General features: G+C 32.2%; 2 protein-coding genes across 8 annotated transcripts; one reads left to right on the top strand and one right to left on the bottom strand.

The window, feature by feature from the left end:
- The first annotated feature begins 300 nt into the window (after positions 1–300).
- On the top strand, positions 301–21,833 carry LOC122402499 (protein 5NUC-like). 6 transcript variants are annotated; one of them, XM_043405331.1, is made up of 9 exons: positions 301–555; positions 2,586–2,631; positions 8,617–8,681; positions 8,713–8,874; positions 13,349–13,580; positions 17,717–18,316; positions 19,536–19,973; positions 20,097–20,286; positions 21,473–21,833. In XM_043405331.1, exons 4-9 carry the CDS (start codon positions 8,744–8,746, stop codon positions 21,664–21,666), a joined length of 1,785 nt encoding a protein of 594 aa, XP_043261266.1. In that variant the 5' UTR covers positions 301–555; positions 2,586–2,631; positions 8,617–8,681; positions 8,713–8,743; the 3' UTR covers positions 21,667–21,833. The 6 variants fall into 6 exon arrangements, with proteins under 6 accessions (XP_043261266.1, XP_043261268.1, XP_043261265.1 ...); XM_043405333.1 differs by lacking the exon at positions 8,617–8,681 and having other exon boundaries at positions 8,724–8,874; XM_043405330.1 differs by lacking the exon at positions 2,586–2,631.
- Positions 21,834–22,032: 199 nt separating this feature from the next.
- LOC122402498 (SET and MYND domain-containing protein 4-like) lies at positions 22,033–25,131 on the bottom strand. Of its 2 annotated transcripts, XM_043405328.1 has the most exons (6): positions 25,072–25,118; positions 23,922–25,002; positions 23,044–23,324; positions 22,703–22,861; positions 22,481–22,624; positions 22,033–22,401 (listed from the first exon to the last, which is right to left on the bottom strand). In XM_043405328.1, exons 2-6 carry the CDS (start codon positions 24,994–24,996, stop codon positions 22,153–22,155), a joined length of 1,908 nt encoding a protein of 635 aa, XP_043261263.1. In that variant the 5' UTR covers positions 24,997–25,002; positions 25,072–25,118; the 3' UTR covers positions 22,033–22,152. The 2 variants fall into 2 exon arrangements, with proteins under 2 accessions (XP_043261263.1, XP_043261262.1); XM_043405327.1 differs by having other exon boundaries at positions 23,922–25,131.
- Positions 25,132–25,362: the final 231 nt, after the last annotated feature.

Raw genomic sequence — 25,362 nt, forward strand, 5'->3', positions numbered from 1 at the left:
AAATTGTATAAACCTAACGATATGAGGAAAACGGAGCGAGTAGAAATCGAAAATTAGCTAAAAATTGAAACGCTCGTCTAGAAAATATTTTTATTTAAATAATTTGTCGACTCGATACATTTTTTTCAATTACATACCGTGTTCTTATTCGTGAGAAATAAAATGTAGCTGGTGTCTGTTGCGCGATAAGCTCGAATCTGAACAGCGGTGGGACCGATTCGACAAAAGCCAAGCGGTTTCGAGCGGCGAATCGAGCGCGAGATCGGGGCCAAGCGGTGGCTAGCCGAGCTTTTCGAGCGGAGATCGCGTTCAGTCGTCGCTGGTCGTTCGTGAAAATCGGCTCGTTTCGTTTCGTACGTTCGCTCGAGCGATCGTTGCGCATTAACGAACCTGATTGGCATCGAGACCACATCCCGGGACTCCTCTCTTTTTGACGGACAGTGACATATTTTTAGAGCGCTCGTAACCACGCTTTTTGATTCGTACATCCCGCGACGCGATCCTCGCACTTCCAATGACCGTTCTGAGATGTTGACGGACGTTCACGCGCTGCAGGTATAGTCTTTGTGCTATAGAGTAGAGGTCCCGCTCGCAAACGTACATTAAAACACACGTGTAACGTGTACAAATCCTTCACCATGAATTAACCCCTTTGCAGATCATATTTGCCCTTTCACAGATCAAATTCACTTCGTTAATGACACAAATGTGAAGCAATACATTGTTATTTTATCCTTTTTTCTGATTTTATTCGTGATTATTGGGCGGTCATGCGAGCTAGCACTAAAAAATGAATAATATGTTAATACAGCGATTTTTTTTATCTTCGATCGTGAATATCTTCCCTTGTTTTTCCATTTGAAAATAACGAAAACAGATGTATAATTATGCGGCTGAAAGTCGCTCGTCTACGTTGAACAAGTATTTTATTTTAGACTAATAACTTTACATTATATTTTATTTTAATTAGCCTAGAAAAACAAATTTGTAGATCAATGGAAAAAAAATATGAACTGCAAAAGAGTTAATTTATAGTGCAAACGAGTGAAATCTGGATTAACACGTTGGCAGCCACCTACGTGGATATGGTTGACATGAATTTTTATCGAGGAACTAAACAAATTAATTCCCAAGCTTACATGTCACGGAAAATAAATCTGAATACAACTTGCGTCAAATAAATTTGATGACATTACAGAAGTAAATATTCTAACAAGCCGTGTGGAAATTTTACAAATTTCGCTTGACGGCTAGGCGTTTGTCGTTAAAATATTTGAAGAAGCTACATGACAGGAAAGATATTAAAATGTAGGTAGACAGAGTGCTGTGAATAATTATAAACTCAATCATATTTCTACATTTTTCATGAGATTAAAACGAAAGTTAAGAAACCGTTTGTGAAACTGAAATACAAAAGAGGATTTTATACGATCGAGAAGCGTATTAATCAATTAAGATTAACTTACACCACTATATTCCTGAACATTTTGGTTAGTCAAAATAAGAGTGATGTTTTTAAGAAACGAAGATTTTTTTATGAATTTTTTTTTCCATAATTGTATCTCAAATATGTTAGTATTGAAAAACATAGAAAATAGTCTCAATGTTAAATATTTTATGTATCATCACAGCAGAAATATTCAGTTTTATGTGCATACAGTCTACCATTTCGTTATCAGAAAGTTGACCATTGTCTCGTACTTCTTTTTAGCTCTTAATAGTGTTGAAGAAGGGATGCTGGATCAGTGGGATATATTTTAGTGGGCGCAGCATATCCTTTTCTTTTAGATTATTTTGTCTAAACGTTTTGGCCGACCCTCCTTACTGCATTCAATATTCGTCTCACTGAACGCAATGTTCTCATCCAGACTATGCTTCTACTGGATTGTATATGATTTATCTTTTTGGTAACGAAGCCATTTTACTTGTAACCAATTCAGTACAAAACGGTGTAAGATGGACTTATACTGCTGACTCTAAACAGTTTTTTCTCTTTGTTTAATAACAAAGAAATATATTGTCATTTTTCGGTAAAGAATAAAGTTATATTTTAATTCTCTGTAAGATTTGGAAAAATATCGTTAAGACGTATTTTTTAAATTTGAACTTGCACCACTATGATCCGCAGTCCGCTGTATATTATTTGATGTTGCTACGAAATCGTTTTACATATTATTATCTATAGCAGTGGTTTTTAACCTGTTAACTACCATAGACTTTAAATAATTTTTTGTTGTCACGGACCTCCCAGTCTTAACTCAATATTTAATTGAGCGTCTTACATTTCACGAGAATTATATACATTTAAAAGTAATTTGGATTTATAACAAAGACTCCAGTTACTTTTCAAACAACTATTATTAAAAACTTAACGAAATCCACTATTTATATTTATATAATATAGATTCATACATGTATAATAGCATCCATAACGGACTAAAATTTGAAAATTGTTTTCATTTTGACATTTCACTAGCCGTGCAATATTATTATATTCCAAAGAAAACACTTGCAAGTCTAATGTTACACGTCTTTGGACAGATAAAAATATTCGATACCTCAGTGGCGTTCTTGTTATTTTACAGTATTCCTAACGACAGTGATGTTATTTAGAAGATTATAATTATTAAGGTACGTTTCTCTAAGTGTTTCAAGGGCGCGTTGTTATTTAAAACATCGGTAACCAGTGACCAATATAGCAGTAAACGCGTTAAGGGGAGCTTCTAACGTGAACGTGGAGAAACATTTTTTGGATTTTATAGAAGACAAGCTGTTTAAGATATCAGTTTGGCGCTTTGCAATATTGTTTACATGAATTTTTCCATAGGAAAATACATAATAATTTCAAGTACCCTCGTTGTTATGATTTCGACACTTCCAGATTTGCTATGAAATTAACTACATGAACGTGGTTATAGATCGAATTAGAAAGAATTTAAAATCCAAAAAATTTGTTTAATTACTGCATTTTCAAATCGACACGTTCATTGGATTTTATTAAATCGTGAAAATCTCATTTCGGTTTTGAGAAAAACGCGTTTGAAATATCGAGTAATGAACAAATTTTTTAAATTCTGCGATTTTTCTTGGAATTTTATAATCTGGAACCATTTGTTTTTTCAATATTTTACTGCATTATAAATGTCGGATTTTACAAAAAATTGAAACCATTTAAGGAAACAAAATACTAAACAAAATAATTTTGTAAATGTTTAATTAGGACAAAAATACTAGGGGTTTGCAAGAACTCGAACTCATTCCTAAAAAATACTATTTCCTTCTCAAATTTGAATTTTTAAACTTATCGAAGGCCTTGACAGTCCTTTTGATCTTTTTCTGTGTTCAGAACATTGTTCACCTTTAAGAAAATGCCTCGAAGTTTAAAGAAATAGTAATCTATGCCAAGTCTGGTGAATATTGTAAATTCTATAGAATCTCGTAGTTTGAATCATTAAATTGCAAAACTGTTATTTGCAATGTATGAGGTCTCGCGTTATCGTTCAATAGAATAGATCTCTGCTAGTTTAACTAAGGACTAGACTCCGTATTTCCGATTTATTCGTGTTTGTTTAGCCATTGAAATGTTTTCTCACGATTGTCGTATTCATTCTCTCGGTGCAAAGTTTCAATACATGAGAATACAAAAAATCCAACATTTCATACGCATCAACCTAATACTTTCAACAAAATTTGAAAGCTCCGTTGTTGCTATTTGATCGATAAAAAAAATACGAATATTTTTACCGTGGAATTGTGCAACATTTCACCGAAATCAGTGACTGACGCTTCGGTATGATCCTTCGTTAGCCTTATAAAAGACCTTTTACAGAGATATTGATTGGATACTTTATCTTTTTTTTATTACCACGTCTTTTTATTGAATCAAACAATTCACTCTTCAACATAGAATTACGTTATTTGACGAGCAAAGATTGAAGACAGATAACTTTGAGTGCTACGTAGAATTCTCTATACAAGCATCGATCGAGTACATCGTCTTCTGGATTGAGAAATCAGTCGATGATTTATTTCTCAGTTAATTGGAAATATAATTGAGCGTCTGTTTACAAGAAAAAATTGAGTATAAATAATTTATAATATCACACCGAAGATCGTTTGTAGCAGCATCGATGAGGTTCTTTATCTTTTATCAGTCTTTATCTCGCGTTCTTATCTTTAATTTCTAAATACATTATAAGAGATGCAACTTATTTCTGCTCCAAAGTAATTCTGTACCAGATCGTACATATAATTTTTTAATGTGTCACGTATGTTTTGAAATCATCATGTTCAGTTTATTTATCTCTTTTAGTCTTGAAAAGCAATCACAATACAAAATTCCTACGAATTAATTCATTATCGTAAATCATTGTTTTAGGTTACGTGGCGCCCTCACAAGTTTTTGGTTACCATTTACGTTGGGCAGGTTTGTTTTGGGGCTACGAGCTTTGACATGTAAAGGTTAAAAAGAAATAATTTATAATACTATTTAGAATTCCACGTAGAAGTTTTCGACAGGTAATATATTCTTTATCAGTCATTAATTTGTATTTTATCGTTGAGTTGTAAATCATTGTCACGTCTTTTATGTTAAAATTAACGTGTGTACATTTGGTATGGAACTACGTTTTTGTACGAGTAAAGGTTGAAAACAGATGACGTAGAATATTACTCGAAGTTTCATTATAACTATCGTCGGTCACTGTTGCGTTAGCACATGGTTCAAATAATTTCAGATCCCGGAATTATCTTTTAACATAAATAATACTTTATTTAAATTCAATAAACTTGATTAAGACAAAAAACAATTTTAAGTAACATTCTCCTTTCTTTTGAATTCTTCTAGTATAACATTCTCCTTTCTTTTGAATTCTTCTAGTACTCTCTTTAACACTTTTTACTTCCACGTTCCTATCTATTTTTTACGCATCTTTCAGCTCCTCCCTACCACACACTTCACCATACATACATTGTACTTCCACATCATTGCCAACTTACAGGAAGATTATTCCCTAACAGTCACAGTTGAGCAAATTTTATTTTCGATCAACGAATACAAAATATTCGATTCATTCGTAAATTAGAATCCGTTAGCGCGTCTTTTGAAACCAACATTAAGGTGAACGTAACTGCAAACAAAAACTATAATACTTTATGAATGAATCTAAAATTTATATTTGTTATACGGAAATAAAAACTCAACTCTGATGTTAGTCAGATACTACGTACGACATTTAATTAAACAAATTTATCACAGTTTGATTTGCATGTTACAAATGTTACAATTGAATTTATACAAAACGATATTACTTCTTTTTTGTAAAGATGTGGAGCTACATCATTTGGCAAGTAAAATAACGACTGGTGAATTGTATGGCCACTTAAGTTTCTTAATCGTGACGTCAATCGAATACTATGTCCTTCGGTTCATCAATTTTTACAACCGTTGATTCGAGTTTCATTCTTGCATTGATTTATTATGATATACTATTTCTTTTTAACATATTTCGGTCTGCGATGGGGAACTTCTTTTGATGAGTAACTATTGTACTGCATCTGCTATATTCGATTAAGTATTATCTTTTGTAAGTAATTGATAAGTATCTTATTATATTACTAAATTTGTTGTTAAATTAAATTCCAATCTTTAAATGCATACCTAATTCTACCACATCTGTCAATTTAACAGGTATTTGAAGAAACATTTTGTTTATTACTTAAAAGACAAAATTTTAAGTAGTCATGCTATAAATTACTAATAAATTTTGTAATAAATTTTTTATTTCGACAAGAGTCAGCATAAATTCCGAAGAAATCACATTATTAGTTTCTCTAACTTGGAACTACAATAAAAATCTGAATCCCTCGTTTTACTTGAATTAAATTATTTTGTAAAAGTAAACAATATTTAGAGGCCATCTTTCAGGAAGATTGCATTTTCTAAATCCACCAATGCATAAAAATGTATAAAATTACATTAAAAATATGAATGCTAACGACATTTTGTGTTATCTCTAATCATTTAAAAAATGCAGTCTTCAAACAACAATAAAAATCTAAATTCCTTGTTTTACATTTTTTGACAAATATCTTCTACTCACTGATCTCATAATGACAAAAACGCCAATAATTACATTTTTCTTAAAATCTGAAACCTATGTAAATAATAACACAATACAAATATGTTATCGAAATCTAGAAATTAATTAAATGTGGACGAATAAAAAATTATTAAATCGTTCGGATTCTAATGTATATAAAAATCACTAAATTACAAGAGGACCGAGTTCGATAATAGTAGCAATTAATTAAAATTTCAATTAAAATTTAGCAGTCACTGCCGCGATAAATTTTTGTTTTACTAACGAACACCAAAGCCAAAGTCAGGAAATGCTTATACAACAAATAAAAACACTTAAATTAGCAAAGATAACATAGCACGTGTACATAACATTCTGTTAAGAATGCAAATATTACTGCACCTAAAGTTAAAATTTTTTTTTATTTTCCACAAATTTATTTCTCCTTCACCTTGGTAATTTAAAGACTCGTTAATTTATTAAATATATGCTGTAAAAGATATTTTTCACTCGAAGTAATATTGTGTTATGATTGTCAATCGTAGCAATTATTTCTTACGATTATTGCACACTATTTAAGTGAAACGAACGTAACTGTGCCATATTCGAGCGCAATTGTTGGCAGATTAATGCGACACGCAATACAACAAGTCTCGATTAAAGCAAACGTGTATTATTAATTTGCAACGAGTAGGCATTTTAACAAGGTTGCGTTAAAATCGTTATACCGTAAGTTGAACGTCGGCCTTGGTCAATCAAATTTGAATTCATATAATCCTTGTTAACCTGATTACCCACAATATTTATTTTTCATTTTGAAAATACGAACAAAAATAAATGGAAGAAATTATTTGTTACGGAAGGAACATTTAATCTGATAACGTTTTTCGGAATTATATATACGAAGTATGTTACGACAACGCAGTAATAACAATACGTAATCCTGTTTTAAACAATGTCGATAACCTTGACAAAAATTTTATGCTCATCACAATATTTATTTCCTCGTGGTGAACATCTCCTTCAATTTTTTGGCGCATTTTCAAGAGAATCAAAGATCAAATAAACATCCACAATATAGGAAACACACTGGCCCAAAGCAGATTATTCGATCATCTCTAGTTGAAACGATACGAAAATTCGAATAGTTTCAAAATGACAGGAAAAGAATTCCTTGTAACCATTAAAGTCACAGCTAGGAAAGATAATTGCAACCTGAATGTTTTTCACATCCTCAAAATTCCTTTGACATTAGAGAAGAAATCGACGCAATTTAAAAATTATAACGTGCGAACGAATTCGTCTTTTCTTAGGATGAACGAATCCTCAGTTTACACAACGACGCTTCGTTGATTGTCAAAAGCGATCCACGTTCTCAAGAATATTTCTTAAACACTAGTCGAGATATTTAATTGATTCTCACGCAAGAAACTTCTTATCTGAAAAATTCCAGCTGGCTTGCGATTATAAGCAACCGTTGCACCACGAAACGCGTGAAAACAAAAAGTGCGTGTTTATATGCGTGTACTTTGTAAAACATTGAGGAATTTCTATTGGCAGCGTCGCCAATGCTAAGGTTACCATCGATAGCAAAGACCTCATTCGGTTTCATCAAGGGTAATTTGTCGCTACTTGGACATGATTGAACTTTATTTATTTTTATTATATCAATACGAAAACCTTACTGGTTATTATTGGCTAGAAATAACATTGAAGATCGTTGGAGAGGCTCGCTCTGGCAGCGTCCATAACGTTTCGCAAGAAATTCTGTTAATCGATGTCATGGATGACGATCTTTCGGTTGCTCCTTCGCGTTTCGCTTTGATGTCGAAATTGTAAATCATTCTTCCTTTTTTCTAGCGAATTCCATTTTGTAATTTTCACGTTGCATATCATCGCTATTTTATTCATTTGCCACCTGTTTCTATTATTTAGTAGCAGTCGCTGTACGCCTGAAACACGAAACTCGTGATTTTCGACGTAGAAATTGTAGCTTCAGACATCACAGATTTAGCGTTTTACAATATTTCATGACATTTTTCTTCCCACAAAAAGTAAAAAAAGTAAAAAAATATCTGATGGATTTTTCTTTAGGTAGGAAACAAACAATAATATATTCTTACGAAAAAAAACTCAAATAAAATTAACGATGCAGAAAATTGAAAATATCGAGTTTGGAAAACAGCGACTTGAAAACCTCGAAATATTTATAAAACTGGGAAATTCAGAACATTAGGAACTCTAAACAGTTATGAAATTTGAAAAACAAAGTTTAGATAACTAAAAACTCTGGAAAATTAGAACACTTCACGAGATAAAATGAACATTTCTGTTCTAAAAATAAGACTGTCCTTCAAAGTGATATTTAACATAAGAATGTTATTATTTTTTTGCGACCCACTTTTTATCAATTTCTTGCGACTTTAGCCATCTTAATTAAAATGAAAATGTGATAAAAAAATCGAAATGTAATGCAATAAATTGAACAAAGCCGACAGTAATTGACGAACAATTCCATTTCTTTCTTTGCTGATAGCTACAAAATACAAAGGCAGCGTGTTACGTGGTTATCTTTTAAAACTATTTAAAAAGACGAGATAACGAAACGGCTTGCGTTACGCGGAAGTGTGATCGAACCTGTAGATTTACGCGGCGAACAGAAAATGCTGGGAATTTGGATCACAGTTTGGTGCACGCTCGTGATAGTCTCGGATGAAGTCCTTGGAAATCCTATTCCAAGCCAAGACGATGGACTCACTCTCAGAATTGTTCACACGAACGATATGCACTCAAGGTAATTGTTTTTTCTTTAAAAACAAAACAAAGACAAAGAAAGAATAAGACAGTTATTTTTTATAAGTTTGACTCTAGCTACGACAATTTTCAACTTCAAATTATTACATTTAATTAAAAAATAACTCGTGTGTATACCAGTGTTAGACAAAATGTAATTGCGATTGACAAGTGACAAGTGACAATTTGATTACCAATTGTTATTTGCAAATAACAATTGTCGACCAATCATCAATTATAACTGACATAAATTCTATAATCGCGAAAATTAACTGTTTACAACGTTTAAAATTGATCAATTATCAGGTACAATTGACGATCTAACACCTGTTTTGTAATTCCAATTATGGGTTTCCAAACATCTTGCAAGTGCATGAATTTACAAATTTCTAAAATTATTTCGAGCATTTACAATAAGCTTCCAACGTCGATCAAATTCTACATTCTGACAACATTTTTTTATATTTGTTGTAATATGCACGATGTGTCAAGTTTCTACAACTTAGACTCGTAAAATGTATGATTTTTTAAACTTGTACAGTTTATTCGTGCAGTTATTTTCGCAACTTTTCCAGACATTCGTTATAAATTTCAGAAGTTCATTAATGCACGTTGTTTATTATTATGCTAGTACAATACTTATAAAATGCAGTTTGTTACAGAATCATAAAAATGTTGTTCGGTTATTTATAGATCGACTTACTCTTCTCAGTTAATTAATAAAAGTATGAACAAGTTGTGAATCTTTAAAAAATCGTTAATCTTACCAGTTTAACTCTGAAACTGTTAATTACAATTTCGAGGCAATTGATCAGTTGTCAATTGCAATTAAAATTTATCTTCTCAATTGCACTTAATCGATAAATTGATTGATGTCCAACACTGGTACACACAAGTCCCACATTTCAGAATATACATATAAATAGATAAGTTCAAAGATAACAGAAAAGTATACGATTGCTTATTGTACGACATTATTTATTGTAAGAAAAGAATAAATGTTCTGTGCGAGATTCGAAATTCTTGATAAAGAAATATTTTAATAAAAAATTGAATAATTTTCTATTTTATTCCCTTCTTTGTCAGTCCTTTTTCTTACGACGAAATAACTGGAATTATAAAAAGTATATCGTTTATCTTTGTTAAGTATAAAAAAACAAATGGCTGCTATATTGTCGAGACAGAATTGTAACGCGTATTAAGTTCAATATTGAATCAGTTGAACAGTTTCTGCCGCACGTCAAGCACTAATTGCAGTCCGCCTGATGGTAATTAACACGCAACGGAGCAGTTAAAATTATTTCGTATCAATCGCGATCATTTATTCTCGTATCAAGAAATATTTTTGCATATTCAAATAAACTTCCTGATTTCATTAACTGGCAACTTTACCTATCTGCTCGATATTTCTTTCTTTTTTTTGTAGTCTTCGCGTATCTTGTAATTCGATTTGCGCGTTATGGCTTTCCTGTGGATATTTAATGTACCGCTTATCTCGTGATTAATGAGCACTAGGATTAGAAACCAATTTACTGCTTTATTGCTTCTACGCTGTACAAAATTATTCCAGAACGTGTCACTGAGGTGATTTATCAATCAAAAATATTTTCAGTGTTCCAGCATACAATAAAGGTTTATTTGGAAGGAACCTAATTTTAAACCTTTGTTTGTACTATTTTAAATTTGTTCGTAATTTATTTATTAATATTTTACTTATTTAAATGCATTAATTATTTACTATACGAGTGCATGCTCAAATACATTTATTAAATGTAATGTAAAATGAGTATATTTTTTTAGATTTCATAACTCCGCATGTCAAATCCATTTTAATCCACGAACCAATTTGTACTTTGCTATGAAAAATTATTTTATAACAGTAAACAATATTTAGAGGCCATCTTTCAGGAAGATTGCATTTTATAAATCCACCAATGTATGAAAGTGAATAAAATTATATCCAAAATGTATATTTTAACGACATTTTTGTACATCTCTAATCATTTTACAAATACAGTTTCTTCCAGTTATATAAAACACTATGTATATTTTTTAACCTTTAATTGGAATAGTGGGTAATGTTGTCACCTTAGCAACAACACTTGTGTTATTTATAATTAATATTGTGTTTCATTATTTTGCGTAACCAGTTGCACAAAATAAAGATTTTTATTTTTTGATACTACATTTTGGATTATTCAAATGCTGCATACTAAAATAGTCATAATTTATACATACATAATGTCAGTTAAAAGTTAAAAGGACGCCCACATAGGGTTGAAACATAAAAGATATACGAATTATTTTTTCGTTAATTAGAGAGTAGCATCTGAGTCGCTAAATCAGAAATCGAAATTTAAAAATCGTCGGTTGCTAAAATTAACAGCATCGTAACTTGTATCAATTATGCTCAAATTAATGGAAAAGTTTTATAGGATTTAAATTACTGACACAAATGAACGTATTAAACGTTTAAAAAATTGATTTTTTTCCTTTTATTCGAGAAACGGAAATTATATTTACTATGTTCATATTCATATTTTGCTTCCGGGAACGGGGTTGGAATTTTTAACAATAACTTTTTCAAACAGTTATTTTCGAACGTAATAAACGGGATGGGACTCAAAATCAAGCGAAATTAATAACATAATTTGTAAACGACCCCTGATAATAACTGTTTCGAGATTATAATTACTGTGACAAAACTGATTAGCCGGCCCCAAGTCGTTGTTATTAAAATGAAAATTACTTTTTATCTCTGAATACATAACCGATAACCTTGAGGAAAAAAAATTCATTCTACCGTTACAAGTGCCCCTGAAAATAGCGTAACTTTATTGAAACGTAAAATTTTATTCTCCAACAATCAACAATTCTTGATAGAAAAAATAAAGCCACTATATTCCATTCATAATTTTTTTTTTAAATTTTCTTATATTTCTAGCATCATTTTCTTATATGTGCAAAAACTATGTAATGAAATTTGAAATTATTACTTATTCCCAGTCTAATCAGTCTGAAGTATGAGTAAACCTTAATTGGAAGTAATAAAATTACTTGTAATTACGAATGCCATCATTGATTCTACATACATATACAGGGTGTTCGGCCAACTCTGGGAATAATTTTAAACGTGTGCTTAGAATCGTTGTCTTGTTGTAGTATAAATGATCTTTCAAGTCTAAGTTTTTGTATAGACGATTGCAAATTTTTTTGTAAAATGTTTATATATTCTTGACCTGACAATTTGCCATCAATAAAATGCAAATTACCAACCCCATGATGGACTCACCACCATGCTTAACCCCGGACCTCCAGATCAATTCTTGTCGCCGTTGTGATAGAAGTTTAAATTTGAATTCATCAGTAAATGATACCTGGATCCAAACATTTATTAAACAATAGTCAAATTGTTTTGCAAATGATGAACGTCCGTGACCATTTTCTTTATTAATATAACACTAATTTATTAAAGTAAATTCATTTTTGAATTTGCATTTCTTGAATTAATAAAAACAATTTCTCCTTTCTTTGTTGTAAAATCTCCCTAAGAGTTTCCACACTGATGTTATAATAGAAAGTAATTAGTATTATCTGGACTATAATTCTAGACGCCAAAATAAGACGGAAACCAAGAATACCAATTTGTTGATGGAGGCTTCGTTAAAAAGTTATTAACAATTAAATTCAAAAATTTCAAATCGTTATGGAAAAATTATTTTCGATTGCGGGGGTCAATTACAATCATTTTTGGTCATTACACATACCCCCGAAATCCTACGCACTTTCTAGAAAAAAATTCGAGAAAGTGTGACATTTTTCGACGGAAAAAAAAAATTTTAAATCGTTCTGGAAAAATTATTGTCGATTGCGGGGGTCAATCACAATCATTTTTAGTGAATAGACATACCCCCGAAATCCTGCGCATTTTCGAAAAAAAAATTCAGTACGGGCGGAACTTTAAACGTTAATAACTTTTTAACGAAGCCTCCATCAACAAATTGGTATTCTTGATTTTCGTCTTATTTTGACCTCTAGAATCCCTCATTAAAATTTTTCCCAGGGGTGGCCGAACACCCTGTATAATCTTTAAACTTCTATATTTTCATATTTAAAAAGAATTAATAATTAATAGTTATTGACTGTCAGCTTACTTTTCATTTTATAATATGAAGATCTACATAGTTTTTTCTCACGAATCACTAAAACCGTCTAATTGCTAAGGTTGTTTTTGCAATTAACTAAAAATACCTATAAGGTTGGTAAACGTTGAAAAAATAAGACAAAAATTCTCGAAAAGAACGTTAACTTAGTTTTCGAGGAGACTTCATAAAACTGAACAACCATTCAGAATTTTCTGACCTTTTTTTAGTCGGAACCGCTTGTGTTGTTATATCGAGGGTGACTGGTGATGTTATATCGAGAAATTACTACACACATTTCGATTATTGCAAAAAAATTCTCTATGTCCGTAGGTTCGAGCAGACGTCACAACTGTCCAGTATCTGTTCCAAACAAGACGCAGAAGCTGGAAAATGTTACGGAGGATTCGCCAGAATAACAACCCTTGTTCGACAGGCGAGGCAATCGCCTATTCCATGTCTCTTCATGATCGCTGGAGACACTTATCAAGGCTCCATGTGGTACAATGTGTACAAATGGAAAGTGGTTGCCAAGTTCCTGAACCTATTGGCTCCGGATGCTACAGTGCGTTGACAAGCTAAACTTTTTCAAAATTTCATTTTAATTTGCATCATTTACGCTACCGAAATTCTATAAGCTCTAACTACAACCGCGAAATGAGTGATTTTACGCGTAAAATCAAATTGAAAACGTGCACTAAAATTTTTTCCTACGAGCCTTCGATTTCGAGTAAATTGATCTCGAAAATTGCTCGAGACAAGAACCCAAATTATAAAAAGAAACGGGATTTCTGATTATAATTATAATTACTCTTACAAACCTTGCATAAAAACGTGATGAGCAACTACGGAGAAGTGCATTATATTGAATCAAATTTTAGTAAAAGGTGCATTATAGCCAAAATATATTAAAAACCGAGTTTTTTTGAAAACGAAAGCTTCTTCGACAAAATTTATTCATCGTGTTCGACTCATTTCTGCTTGTAGAATTTCATCTTCCTCGGTTGTAAATCTACTTAGGACTCTTCATTGATCGATTCTTCCATTTTTAAACATTCGGGTTATAGAAACAAAAATGCCTTCTCTAAAGACAGAATTTATTATAGAATATTGCAAGTCATTGAGAATAATGATTAGATCTGGATTGCCTGCGGCACTAATCGAAATTTATTCAACTATGTAATTGGAAAGGGGATCATGTAACACCATAAGAAAATGACGTATTGTCCTTGCGAATTATTCTGGAACATAATTGAGGGAATAATTTAGGCAAGAGAATTAAACGAAGCCATAAAGTTTCACCTACCTTCCGGATATTGCAATTTCGATGGAAGCTAAACTTTTTAATAGTTCTATAACATGTTTGTGATTATTTATTTGTGGCAAAGGGTTTAGCCGAATAAGCATGGTAAAAGTGCCCCCAAACCAAATTGAACGGGGTTAATACCACACGATAGGTGGTATCTCAGTATCTCTACTACAGGGGTAATTACGGGGTGAAAATCATTTTTTGGTTTAACCCAAATATATCTCCCGTTCTGCTCAATTAAAAATTATGAAAAAAATCATGGTTATTCTATCGATTGATGTACATATTCGAGAATTTTTTCAGAATTTTTGGATGCAAATTCGATTTTTAAAAAATTTGAAAATATTTTAACCGGCGACTTTTTGTCGAAGTTATCAAGTGATCACGTTTGTTTTTATACAGTATAAAGCTCTCAAAAGAATTAATCGTTCTTAATTTTTTCAGATTTTTCGAAGGGGTGGAACGTAGTCAAAAATTAAAAAATGGTGAAATAGCTTTATATTGTCTTAATTACTTACGTGACCATATTCATATTTTTACAGCTATAGCGTAGCATAATGACTATTAATACGTAATTCTTTCAGATTGTTTGGAAAAGCGGTTTTGGAAAAATTGTTAAAGAATTATTAAGTCACATTTCCTAATTTTTCATACGGAAAAATGCCGGACAAGCTTTTAAAATAGATATAATTAAAATATTTTTGTTTAAATACTTTGTTAACTGGTCGCTATGTGTAGTTTCAAATACGTGTAGTACCGGACTCCTGTTGATTAGAACCGCCACGGCGCGATGCGCTGATCATTTTGGTAAAGCATCCGCGACTCAAACAATATTATAAATATAATACTTTTATAAATATAAATTATATTGTCACGTAAGTAATTAAGACAATATATAGCTATTTCACCATTTTTTAATCATTTTTTAATTTTTGACTACGTTCCACCCCTTCGGAAAATCGGAAAAAATTAGGGATTACTAATTCTTTTGAGAGCTTTATACTGAATAAAAACAAACGTGATCACTTGATACCTTCGACAAATAGTCGCCGGTTAAAATATTTTCGAATTTTTTAAAAATCGAATTTGCATCCAAAAATTCTGAAAAAATTCTCGAATATGTACATCAATCCATAGAATAACCATGATTTGTCTTATAATTTTTAATTGAGCAGGACGGGAGATATTAAGGTTAAACCAACAAATGATTTTCACCCCGTAATTACCCCTGTAGTAGAGATACCGGGTTGAAACACTGTGAAAAGGGGTTTTTTCGAACCATCTATCGTATGGTATTTAACCCCGTTCAATTTGGTTTGGGGGCACTTTTACCATGCTTATTCGGCTAGACCCTTTCAACGAAATAGAAAGTCTTACAATTAGTGATATATCCTTTTAATTCATTATATTTTGGAAAATCCTGTAAAACTGGGTTGGTTCGATGCTCGTTGAAAGATTTCAAGTCCCCGAACAGTCTTTACGAACGCATTGTAAACAAAATTAACGTTTGAAATAGACACGTAGACCATTCAGAATTTATTGTTTTAAAGTCTACTATTTTTGATGGATGAAAAAGTCTGTTTCGAAGGATACCGTGATATCAGGGAAACGTTTCTTAAGAGGGCAGTCTCATGTGTACGTTGCAAAATTTAACCATCTTTATTAATTTTCTTTAACTAAATGTTACATCTAACGCTATAATTTATTTTCGCAATTTACTTAACTATCCTTTGAGAGTGCAAAATAAATTTTGCAATAATTTTTATTGACTTTTCACGTTTTTATTACACACTGGCATAGGTGATTGCAGCTCTCAAGGTTGACTATATAAAAAAAATCGAGAAGATTTTTATTCGGTAGGTTTCCTATTATCGCCCGTAGTAAAATAATTAATTTATGTTGAAAATTGGCAAAATGGCGAAAGCTTAAATTAAAAATTGCAAAATTTTGTCCAATTTTCCGCAACTTTTTAATAAAAGTATATGATATACTCATTATAAAAAAATATAATTTTGGTACGGGCGAGAGTTTTTGAGATTTATCTACGCAAGTTAAGAAAGTGACATTTCGAGAGAAACGCATTTATCTCATCAAATACTTGGCTTGATATTTGTGTGCTAAGGAGTTTAAATACAACGTAAGCTAATAGAGACCACGAACAAACTTTTCTAACTATTAACAATAGGTATTAACAATAGTCTTACCGAAAGATCTAAGACGAAGCAAGCTCCCCTAAATCAAAGAATAATCGATAATACGCAGTACAAACAAGTTACACAACTCATAAATATTATTTGTTAGCAATTTCTGTGGAATTCAATTAATGTAACGATATGAATATACAGGGTGTTTGGCCACCCATGGGAAAAATTTTAATGGGAGATTCTAGAGGCCAAAATAAGATAAAAATCAAAAATACCAATTTCTTGACTGAGGTTTTGTTAAAAAGTTATTAAGAAATTAAAATAAAAAATTTCAAATCATTCTGAAAAAATTATTTTTGATAGCGGAGATCAATTACAATCATTTTTGGTGAATACACACACCCCCGAAATCCTACCCACTTTCGAGAAAAAAATTCGGGTAGCTGCTGAAATTTTTCGTTGAAAAAAAATTTTCAAATCGTTCTAAAAAAATTATTTTTGGTTGCAGGGGTCAATTACAATCATTTTTTATGAATAAACATACCCCCGAAATCCTGTGCATTTTCGAGAAAAAAATTCAATTGAGCGGAACTACGTTAATAACTTTTTAACGAAGCCTTCATCAAGAAATTGGTATTCTTGATTTTTGTCCTATTTTGGCCTCTAGAATCTACCATTACAATTTTAGTTTTACAATTTTAGTTTTCAATTTTAGTTTTAGTATTAGTTTTCAACAATAAAAAAAATCTCCTTTTAGTTCAAATTTTTTAAGCCATCTAAAAAGTAAGATTTCGTAAGGTCCTCAAAATAGTCATCTGTTTGGGCGGTCATCTCTTCGTTCGACATGGACCGTTGTCCGCCGAGCCATTTTTTTAAGTTTGGAAATAAAAAAAAGTCACTTGGGGCCAAATCCGGTGAATACGGTGGATGTTGTAATAATTCGAACTTTCATTCCATGATTTTGGCCATCGAAACTGCACAGGTGTGCACCCGTGCATTATCTTGATGCAAAAGTAAGTTCCTTTCTTCAATCGACAATAAAAATGAAACCATGTGGTGGATATAACTGAGACTTTGATAGCTGTCTAATGAGCCATAATGCTTACTAAAAACAAACCATTTTCGAAGCTACGAGCGCCAGGTCTTGGATTTTCTAAGGACTTATTAAACGACCCTCGTAGCACGCTTATACTATAATTTTGTCCAGGATCTTCCAACTTTCATTCATTTGTCCCTTCTTTGTTGCAGAGTTTAGGCAACCATGAATTTGACGACGGCGTGAGCGGCCTGATACCCTTCATCGAGAATGCCACATTCCCTATAGTGACATCGAACCTGGACCTAAGTAAACAACCGAATCTAGCTGCCACGAAGCTGCTGAACAGCACAGTCCTGACCGTAAATGGACGGAAAATTGGCGTGATTGGCTATTTAACACCAGAAAGTAAAATAATCTCACGTACGGAAGACGTAATTTTCCTGGACGAGGTGGAGTCCATTCGCAGGGAAGCTAAAGTTCTTAAGGAACAGGGTGTAAACATTCTGATCGCTCTGGGACACTCTGGCTTCGAGGTAGACAAGAAGATCGCTAGAGAAGTGGAGGACATCGATCTCGTGATCGGTGGGCACACGAACACGTTCCTCTACAATGGCAAGCAGCCGGATCTTGAGGTGCCGGAGGGTCTCTACCCCACAAAAGTGGTGCAAAAAAGCGGAAGGGAGGTACACGTTGTCCAAGCGTACGCGTACACCAAATATTTGGGGAATTTCACGGTGACATTCAACTCGGAGGGTGAAGTGACCCATATCAGTGGCAACCCAGTACTCGTTGATAACAGTATCGAACAGGTGAGCTGTCTTTTTTATTTCTTGCTCGGTTTCATAGGCAAATTTTAAACTTTTAAAGTGTCCCCATTTTGTACTGAAAAGATCCTACGTCTTCTTAAAGGCTACAAATTTGTTTAACAAGGACGAAATTATAGGGGCTATCAAAATTGTCATTAAATCTAAAAATTCAGATTTTTAAAAAATGTAGTATTTATGCACTCGTTGGTTGGTAAAAATATGTACAGGTAACCCTCCTATAACACGATAGATAGAATTCCTATTCCTAGAAAATGCCGTGTTGTGTGAAACCGGATTATATGAGAGCCAGAACCAGTACAAAAAGGGGAGTTACGTTCCGAAAATTTATTAAAAACAAATATTTTTTTTTTAATTCTACATAAGCAACTTAATTTTTATGAAAAATATAAATGTATATATAACAAAACAAAAAAAAAGACAAAAAATATTATTTTAATTTAACGCAACCTTAATTTAATAATTTATAATTCGTTTATATTTTTTCACGTAAAGCCACTATAGTTCATTATTCAATCGCGTCATTATTTTAAGGTAATTTAGTTTTTAAATATGTTAAGCAAAAATCATATTATCCTGTGCTGTAGAAGTACAGTGTTGTACAAAGGCTTTGCAATTTTCTTATCGTGTTATAGGATGCCGTATTGTAAGAGGGCTACCTGTATAGACAGGTAGAATAGTTGAATAGTCAAAGAAATCAGCGACTCTACACTTTTTATTTCAACTAAAAAGAGAATACGCATACCTAACTTATGTAATACTTGAAACTAACGCTTAAATTAATATGACATTTATACAGGGTGTTCAGCCATGCTTCATTAAAAAGTTATTAACGTTTAAAGTTCCGCCTGTAGAACGGCAATCTGCGAACAGCTGCGTACGTGTAAGAGTGGTTCTCACTCAGAAAACTGTAAGGCTGTCGACACGTCAGTAAGTAGAGTTTCTCATGCTGAGTGAGAACCACTATCTTCTGCACCCAGCTGTATGCAGGTTGCCTATTTACAGGCGGAACTTTAAACGGTAATAACTTTTTAACGAAGCCTCGATTAACAAATTGACATTCCTCATATTCGTCTTATTTTGGCCTCTACCCCAAAATTTTTTAAAATATTTATTCGTTATTTTACACAAATTCATCATCCCCCGTTAAGAATTACCGACCTAAATGACGTTCATTGTTGACAATTATTTTAACATCAAACAGGCACCAGACATTTTGGAGGAATTGAATCAGCTAAGAGGGGCCATCGACAACGTGAGCTTAACAGTAGTTGGAAAAACACGTGTTCTCCTTGAAGGGGATAGCAAAGTGTGCAGACGCATGGAATGCAACTTGGGTAATCTCATCACAGATGCTATGATCGAATATAATGCCGGAGAGTATGCAAGCAAGGACAGCTGGACAGATGCTGCAGTAGCTATACAAAATTCAGGCAGCATTAGAACTTCTATCTCCAGGGCAAATGATGACAAAGTTACCATGGGGGATATTCTTAGCGTGTTACCTTTCAACAATATCATCATGAAGGTACAGATGACTGGGGAACAGATGCTGTCTGTTCTAGAATGGAGTGTTCAAAATTTGGAGATGAACACAACTTCAAACCTGTTTGGCGCATTCATACAGTTTTCTGGCCTTCAGGTATTCAATAGCTACAAAATTACTTTGATCCTCAAAGTACACTGAACCTCCTTGCAGTATAATTACTTTTTTTTATTTCATCTATAATGTTTAATTATTAATAGAGCATGCTCATCCATACAGGTAACCTATAATTTGTCTAAACCAAAGAATTCGAAGGTGGTTTCTGTGCAAGTGCAATGTGCATCTTGCCTCATTCCGGCGTACAGTGAACTTAAGAAGAATGAAACTTACAATGTACTCATGTCTGATTTCATGCAGAGCGGCGGCGATGGATATGCTATGCTGAAGGATCTCAAGACACAGCCTTTGGGTATATTTACCTATTTGTTAAATGACTTTGTGTACTTACAATCGTGAACAAAATTCAGTGGACGTAATACTAATTTTCGAAAATCCTCTGTTTCGATATGATAATGTACCATTCCCCCACGAGAAAAAGGCACAGCGTGTTTACATCCCCACTCTTGTTGTAGTCCACTGACTCACAGATATTGGTCGAAAACGGTGACGAAATCGGTGACAGCCAATCAGCGGACTGCAGCAAGAGTGGGGATGTAAACACGCTGGGGCTTCTTCTCGTGGAAGGGCGATACATATCAAATTTTTAGCACGAAATATCTTTTTAAATGTCGGAAGCATTTATAACAAACACATACCTATAAATATTTATACGTATTTATCCGCTTAAGTGGCATTTAGACATTGATCAGAATTAACACTAAATTTACGGGCATTGATGACACATATTTTATTGAAACTCGTCATTTTGAGAGTTACACTAAAATGCGTGATCTCTTTCAATTAAAATATATATTCTTGTCATTGCTCCAATAAAAATTTAACATAAATTGCTAACATATATTTATGAGTTCTGTAATTTCAAATATGGCGGGTACCCAAAACTTGTAGAAAATGTTCCTCAACGTTTAAACGCGGTAATACAAGAGGTTACGATATCGAGTATTAAAAATTATATTTTTTGTAAATATTTAGTGTCCACTTAATTTTGACCGCCAATAATTGTATGCTGTTGTGATGAAATTAAAAAAAAATTAATATATACATACATATTTGACGAAACTATACTTTCTTAATTTACGATGATTGTCGCCGATAAATTACATTAATTTTTTTTTACTTATTTACTGTCCACGACTGTATCTTTCGCTCAGAGTACAAAATATTTTATGTGTAGGAGTATATACAATAGCCACAGTAATACTTCACATATAAAATCCTACAGTATTTTTACTCATACAACCGTGTTAAGGTGTTTTATACAATTCTTGAGACATTTACTATTTTCCAATGCAATTAAAAAACATAAAGTCTATAGTGATTCTAAGGGCAAATATAACAATTTTTATTGCAGCATTAAAAGTATTTTAATTATTGGTAATTTATATTCTTTTAAGTTAGTAATACTATATGACTGTAAGTTACAAAATTTTTTTCTATAAATATTTAATAAAAATATCGGTAACGTTTTGTTTCAGGAGTGACTGTAGCAGATGCAACAGTCGAATATTTTAAGAAGCATAGTCCAGTACATAACGGAGTCGAATGGAGAATTAATTACATAAATACGATTGAAAGTGATTACAATCAGCATAATAGTGCTAGCAACATATACACATCTATCAGATTGACGATTTTGTTACCAATAATCAGTTGGTTATGTGTAAGATAAAGACAATCACAAAGGTACACAGTGTCAGCAGTTAGGATTCAGCAGTATTTAAAACTTTATAATTTATACGAGAGGTTTTTATGCATATCCTACTTATTTCTCTACCTCAAATTACATAACTTTAATTCTAGAGATTAACAAATATTAAAAGCACCATTTTAAATGCTGATAATTTGTAGTCTTTTAACAACTAGAAGTTAGAATCAAAGATGCAGAGGTATCGCGTTTATATCATTTTCTATCATTTCTATTAAAATTGTTTTTTTATTCATCAATCTTTGGATCCTCATAAATTCGTACTTAAAGCACATATAGACGTAGTATATAAAATGTACAAGTATTTATATATGTATATGTATGTAATATGTAGTCGTTTCGAAATCCGTTTAAAAAATGAAAACAACAATATTACAAAAGAATAAAGTAATCAAAAACTATACATTTATTTTTCGTAAAAAGGACAATACTGAATTATACAAAATACTTTTAAAGTTTAGGAACTTCAAATGAGTTTCCACTCAAGTCATAGACGTGTTTTAAAGTTTCTACCACACTACACATTTCCTGGCAGGGCCTTGGCACCGAATAGTATAAAACTTCGATCATTTTTACTAAGTCATTTATCATGCAACGCTTATTCAAAATGTTTCCTTCAGTAGCAATATTGACATATTTAGTTAATTTCCCTAATGCATGAGTAATTTTAACCACATCTTCTTTTTTCTTGACCAAATCCTGTGAACAGACATAGTAAAAATAAATAATTGCATGCCGAAATTGTTTAGTATACATCTTTAATTGTCATATAACTCACACTAAACAATTTTACATTGTAAAATAAAGGCCAATCTTCGCGACACGGAACACAATCACAGTTAAAGTAATACTGCCTCAGAAGTTCTTTTTGCCTTGTAGCTTTTGGATCAATTGCAAAGTGGTAAGAATAATTATCATATATCTAAAAAGAGCATAATTTTTGTCAGTAGCATGGAGGTAACATAACTATAACAAGTGATTTAAATATTCATTTGCATACCTGTTCACCTTTCTCAATGGGATACACAGCAAACATAATTGCATGCTTAGACCTCGAGTGTCTTAGTATATTTGGCTCACAACTGTGATTAATCAAACTGAAAAATGGCAGAGCCGCAAGACCGCGTTCAGCTGAGTCCAATCCACGCATTTCTGAAAACTATTCATACTAAAATTTTACACTATTATTGCCGAGCACAACAACATAATTATTTGTACACCTAATAACTATTAAGTATTTGAAACAATCTATTGCTGAAAGGAAGATGGAGTTCAATTAAAACAAAATAAAAGAATTAAAATTAGAATTTTTGTAAAATGATTTCTTTCGCGATTACATACACTGTGCATATTACTAGGAATTATCTGCTGGTGTCTTAATATAAGACTACCAATGAACGTAACATCAGGGTTTTCTATTAATGCAGACAAATCTTTTCTCAATGGACCACCAAACATGTTACTACAAGTTGCCAGAAAGTACAAAATAAAACAAGCATCCAGAGATTTCCTAAACAAATCCTGTACTGAACGTTTCTCAGTATTGGTCACAAGACTTAATAAACTTCTATATTTACTGCTCTCAAAGATTCCATTTTCAGAGAAACCTTTCGTACGTGGATCTGAAAGAGCAGAAAATTAAAATAGTTATTTCCTCGTATAAAATGTAATCATTTTAATCTTACTACGTCTTGCTTAATTTAAAAAAGCTCTTATATGTTATAAATATGGCATTCATCTGCTTTTAAGTGCTCTAAATACTTCTAATGTAATTTTATATCCAAAGAAATGTTTCTGTTTACATTTTTAATTTTTCACTGTTATTTTTTGTAGGCATTGTTTACACCATGTTGGCTTGTATTATTTACTCGCACAGACCATAACAACATTATTGTATAATATTAATATTGAAAAATATCATGCAAATTTAATAGTAAAAATGAACTGGTTCGTTAAAAGTTCTGTTCATTGCTGTATCTATAAGAGTATCTGTGATATTATTACAAATTAGTACATACCTCAACAAATTGGTTTCAGAAAAAAGTGTATTATCAGAAACCATGCACTGTGTTGGTTACACATAAAAGTACTTTTTACGTAACGCATGGTTATGACTATGTGTTTGTTAGTTAAATGTATGTATTTTGTACAAAGCACAAAAAATTCGTTATAATGAATCGGTAGTAAACAAAGCTTTACTGTATAATGAAGTTAATTACCATCGCAGCTGTCGATTTCTTTTATTTCATCTTTTAATTCTTGTATATTTATGCTTTCTCTCACATTCTGTATGGTAAATCTTACGCTGAATAAATCTAATTTGTTAAAACTCATCTTCCATATAGAAGGAAATACAGAGCATTCCAAGTCATGATATTTTTTCCACTCTGAAGCCTTACATTCTTCTGAACAATACATAGAATAAGTACAGTAGTTACAGGGTATATTAGCCCAAGATATCTCTAAGCAATTTGAACAATGTGTGTGAATATTGTCAGGACTTATGATTAACGAGTATGGCTTTTCTATGGCAATTACTTCGCCAGGATTTATTTTGCGATTAGCTACAACATGCCTACCATATTGTTCATTGTACTTCAAAGTTAATGCATCAGAAGCACAAGGAATTTCTGTATTACGAGTCTTTATTTCAGGAAAAGGAGATTCACTCTTATGTTTCTTGTCACTTTCTATCTTTGAATTACATAATTTTGGCATCTTTTTTATACAAATAAGTTTGTCATTTAATTTCTTACAATTAATATCATTTAAAGACATTTTTTCCAACCACTGTTGTGCTTCTTTAATAGTGTTTTCTGTGTTAGGATGCTGTAAAACCTTCAAACACTCAACTTTTCTTATATAAAGCTTAGCTTTTAAGTTATTTGGATATGTTAAAGCAAGTGCTCTATCTATATCCTGAATGCACTCCTTATATTTATGTACTACCAGTAAAACTGCAGATCTGTTGGCATATGCTAAAGCAAGCTGCTCGGATGGATAAGGAGCGTACGCTATACTTTTAGTATATAGTTTTAAAGCTTCTAGGCAAGAATCACTTGTCAACGGTATAGAAACAAATACCTTGTTACCCTGTTCTCTTAATTTCTCTGATTCCTTTATATTCTTTACATCACCACACACTGTAGGAATTATATCATATTTTGACATAATTTTAAGAGTAAATATTATACGCTCCTCGTCTGTAGATAGGGATTTGTATTCGTTAAAGAAATCATTGTATTTATTCGCAGTAAGTATCTTTTTACTTATTGTATCAACGATTTTCTCCATTTCGTTTTTATAGTAGATATAATACAAGACTATGCACGAAAACAAAATTGCGTATTGATACAGAATTATCGTTACTTATTATTATACGTTAACAATTCATCAAATGTCAGAGAGTACATCTACCTTGGTAATATTATGCCAGATCTGGCCACACTCAGAGATGCCAGAAAAGCACCGCCGGGTGCACACGCACACATGCCAGATACGCGTACGTGAGCTCGTGGAGTTTCGGAAAGTCGACAAAGGCAAACTGACGCAAGCCCTCTTTTTCGATTCTTTCTATTTCGATAAAAAAAATTTCTTTTTTTTCAATAATTAAAATATGATCAGGAGGTCTTAAAACGTGTATTTCCGTAAAATAAATTT

This window comes from Colletes gigas, unplaced genomic scaffold (genome assembly GCF_013123115.1).
Source record: "Colletes gigas isolate AHSC1104 unplaced genomic scaffold, ASM1312311v1 Colletes_gigas_Sc00037, whole genome shotgun sequence".
Taxonomy (NCBI): Eukaryota; Metazoa; Arthropoda; class Insecta; order Hymenoptera; family Colletidae; genus Colletes; species Colletes gigas.

What these genes read in the sequence shown, in the direction of transcription:
- LOC122402499 (XM_043405331.1), top strand. Translation starts at nt 8,744, where the DNA reads ATGCTGGGAATTTGGATCACAGTTTGGTGCACGCTCGTGATAGTCTCG. An exon ending in ACGAACGATATGCACTCAAG is followed by an intron (nt 8,875 to 13,348) that starts GTAATTGTTTTT and finishes CTATGTCCGTAG; the next exon opens with GTTCGAGCAGACGTCACAAC. An exon ending in TTGATAACAGTATCGAACAG is followed by an intron (nt 18,317 to 19,535) that starts GTGAGCTGTCTT and finishes AACATCAAACAG; the next exon opens with GCACCAGACATTTTGGAGGA.
- LOC122402498 (XM_043405327.1), bottom strand. Translation starts at nt 24,996, where the DNA reads ATGGAGAAAATCGTTGATACAATAAGTAAAAAGATACTTACTGCGAAT. An exon ending in CCATTGAGAAAGGTGAACAG is followed by an intron (nt 22,625 to 22,702) that starts GTATGCAAATGA and finishes TGCTCTTTTTAG; the next exon opens with ATATATGATAATTATTCTTA. An exon ending in ACAATGTAAAATTGTTTAGT is followed by an intron (nt 22,402 to 22,480) that starts GTGAGTTATATG and finishes GTCTGTTCACAG; the next exon opens with GATTTGGTCAAGAAAAAAGA.